Here is a 2969-nt window from a genome sequence, read left to right on the forward strand (position 1 = left end):
CACTCCAGGACATGACACACCAAATGGGCCAGAAGTGCCACTTTGTAAGTAAAACTCAGTAAATTTTCCCTATTAGTAGACACACTATTTTATTTGGATAGTGGGGGAGTTTTCCTCAGCTGGATGCAGCTCAAAGCTCCTAGGATTTAAGTCAGGGACTAACTCCTTTCATCCCTCCCACCTTCTCTTCCATACAAACCACTATTTTCATTCATTTCAGTACCACCCAAAATCTAGCCCTCGCTCAGAGTTGGTTAAATTACAATCAAGGTCATCTAATTAAACATCCTTTCAATGGGGTGGGCTCTGGCTCTCGTAGGCCAGGGAAAACAGTGCCAGCCTAGAGGCTTCTGGGTACCACTTCAAGGGAGTATCGCCCTATTTTTCAGGAAATCCTTATAGATGATGTGCATGAACATTTAGTTCATGCACTTTTAAGACAAGGGCACAGGATACCTTCTATACCTGCCCAGGTGGAAATTTCTTTCTGCTTTATCCACCATCCAAAAGGAACTGCTAAAAGCAGTTTTGCATTATAGGTTTTTATCTTACCTGTGAGGCACTCTGTCTGAGAGTCTGGGCCCTGCCACCATCCAGCTTAATTTAAAATTAATTTCTGCAGAAGGATCTGCAACTTCCCAAAGCCCCAGACTGCCTTGGTTCAGGGTATTTACACTTACTCGCATCTGGAGTCCCACTTCCTTGCTCGTTAGGTCTTACTGGACATCTCACCATCTTCCCAGCTTATCCTAGAATCCCCACTAACACAGTGCCTTCCAAAGAGCAGATGTTCAATTAATGTTTGGGGAATAAATGAGCCAGTGAACTGAAGATCTCATTTAATAAGATTTAATTTATTGTACATTCTAGAATAAGCCAAGAAAATAGGTATAAATCTTTAATTTTACAAAACAACAGACTAAAAGAGATACAGAAATCCTAGGATTAACCATTTCTTATGTTCTTCCTGTATTTATTGATCTCATTGGTTTGCTTGCTGGGCTCTTTCACATTTCTAAGGAAATTTTCACTCCAACGTTATGTTATCTTGTTCCAGATCACAAAATAAGATGGAAGTTTCCTCAATTTGTTTTACTTAATAGCAAAATTCTTATTCTTAAACCTGATACACAGCAATAAATGTGTGACCAATGTCTTTCATGAATCTAGATTCTGAAGCTAGTAAACTTTTTAAGAGAAACATTTGAAAAATACCAAAAAGAAAAAAAATAACAATAAAATCTGCAATCAGCCCTCCACTACTTAAAAACTTGACTACCCGCTTCAAACAGAATGAAGAATCTGCCCGAGACTTTACTCAGGGCAGAAGCTGCTGGACTTGGCCTTGGTGGCAATTTTAGCCTGAGCTCTCTCTTCTTCATCTCTCAAAGCTTCCTTATACAAGGCTGTGAAGGCAGTGGCTTCACTCCCACTCACCTTGGCGAAAAACTCCAGGACTTTTTTCTTGCTGGTTTCAGCATAAGCCCTTGGGCCCCACAGGAATTCGTAGCTTGGAGGATCAGTGTTGGGCACTTGCCGGTACTCCAGGTATTTTTCCTGCACCAGATCTTTGGTGATGAGCTTCTTGCACTCCCCATAGATGAAATCCTTCCCCTCAGCATGCACCCCGATCGTATTCAGCACCTTCCAGATCTTCTCCTCAGGAGCACGGTTGCCTTCCATGAAGATCACGCCCAGGATAAGAATCAGGAGGCCGGTCTTCGGCATGCCCTCGTCATCACTCAGCCTTCCATCATAGGTGAGGTCTAGCATTTTGGTGAGCACATAAGAGCGGCTGATGGGATCCACTTTCTTCACCTCAATGCCAAAGACCATCTCCATGCATTCACAGGCTTTCATGAAGATCTCAGGGAAGTGATCTCTGTATTCTTTGATGACATTCTTCAGCATTTCTGCCTCTGTTACGGGCTCCTTTGTTGTATACTTGACACTCAGAAACTTCACCAACTCAGCCACCTTCTTCTCTAGCATGTTACTGAACAAGGACTCAGGATGTGGCAGGAACTGTGAGGTGCTTGGATCATTCTTTTCCTGGCTGCTGGAACCCTCTTCAGGTTGGCTCCATGGAGTGGCTTTCATAGTAGAGGAGGAGGAGGCTGTGGCCTCCTCAGCTGCAGGAATTAGTGCACCTGCCAGGCCTTGTGCCTCTCTTTGGGCCTGAAGGCCTTGTTCATTCTTGCAGGGTTGACTCTTCTGGCTGTGAGGCATCATGATCTGCGTTGGAGAAGCCAGAAGGAATGTGAGCAGGAGATGGGTGATGGAGCCAACTGGCCTGAGAGAGAGAGGAAGAGTGTGAGAAACTTAACCTTGTCAGTTCTGATAAAGGCTGTCTCAACAGGTCCTCCCTTAGTTCTCTAGGGCCTCACAGGTCTTCTCCTGTCCTCCTGGTCAGCCTGTCCCCTAGCAACCTGTATGAGGATGTGAAAAAGTTCCTCAGGGTGCAGCCAGCCGGCAGAGCATGAGACTTCTAGGGATGACAGTAGGGTGGGTGGGGCTGGATGCTGTGGGGTTCCCTCTGTTCTGGGGGGTAGGGCCCTTGGTATACATTTGGGGTATGTACCTTACCTTGACTCCTAGCACTGCCTGAGCCTCTTCTGCTCTGTGACCTGAGGAGATCTGGCCCAGACCAAGGTCCTCAGCTCTAATTCCTGGAGCCCCTGTAAAAGTAATTGAGAGGGTCTCTCAAGCTTCAGACTAAAATTACAGCCTCAGTTCCCCCAGGGATGACAGGTGGTCAAGGACTCTGTGAGGATTCCACAGTTCTGAAGTAGATCCTCCCCTGGGTCCAATCATGGCAAACAGCAGGACAGGGATGGGTTAGGCACATTTGTTCTTGTGTAGGGGGTGCCCTCCACCCTCAAATTGACTCCTGGCAGGGCCTGAGACTTCTCTCTCTATTGAACTGAGTCCAGTCCCTGGAGACCACCAGGTGGGAGTAAGGGGGCACC

At 46.2% G+C, this 2969-nt stretch overlaps 1 protein-coding gene across 1 annotated transcript; it reads right to left on the reverse strand.

Annotated features, from left to right (window-relative positions):
* Positions 1–1314: 1314 nt before the first annotated feature.
* Positions 1315–2229, reverse strand: LOC138378853 (putative MAGE domain-containing protein MAGEA13P). Its single transcript, XM_069464183.1, has one exon. The coding sequence runs from the start codon at positions 2227–2229 to the stop codon at positions 1315–1317; it is 915 nt and encodes a 304-aa protein (XP_069320284.1).
* Between the last annotated feature and the right edge of the window lie 740 nt (positions 2230–2969).

Source organism: Eulemur rufifrons, chromosome 30 (assembly GCF_041146395.1).
Source record: "Eulemur rufifrons isolate Redbay chromosome 30, OSU_ERuf_1, whole genome shotgun sequence".
Taxonomy (NCBI): Eukaryota; Metazoa; Chordata; class Mammalia; order Primates; family Lemuridae; genus Eulemur; species Eulemur rufifrons.

What these genes read in the sequence shown, in the direction of transcription:
- LOC138378853 (XM_069464183.1), bottom strand. Translation starts at nt 2,229, where the DNA reads ATGCCTCACAGCCAGAAGAGTCAACCCTGCAAGAATGAACAAGGCCTT.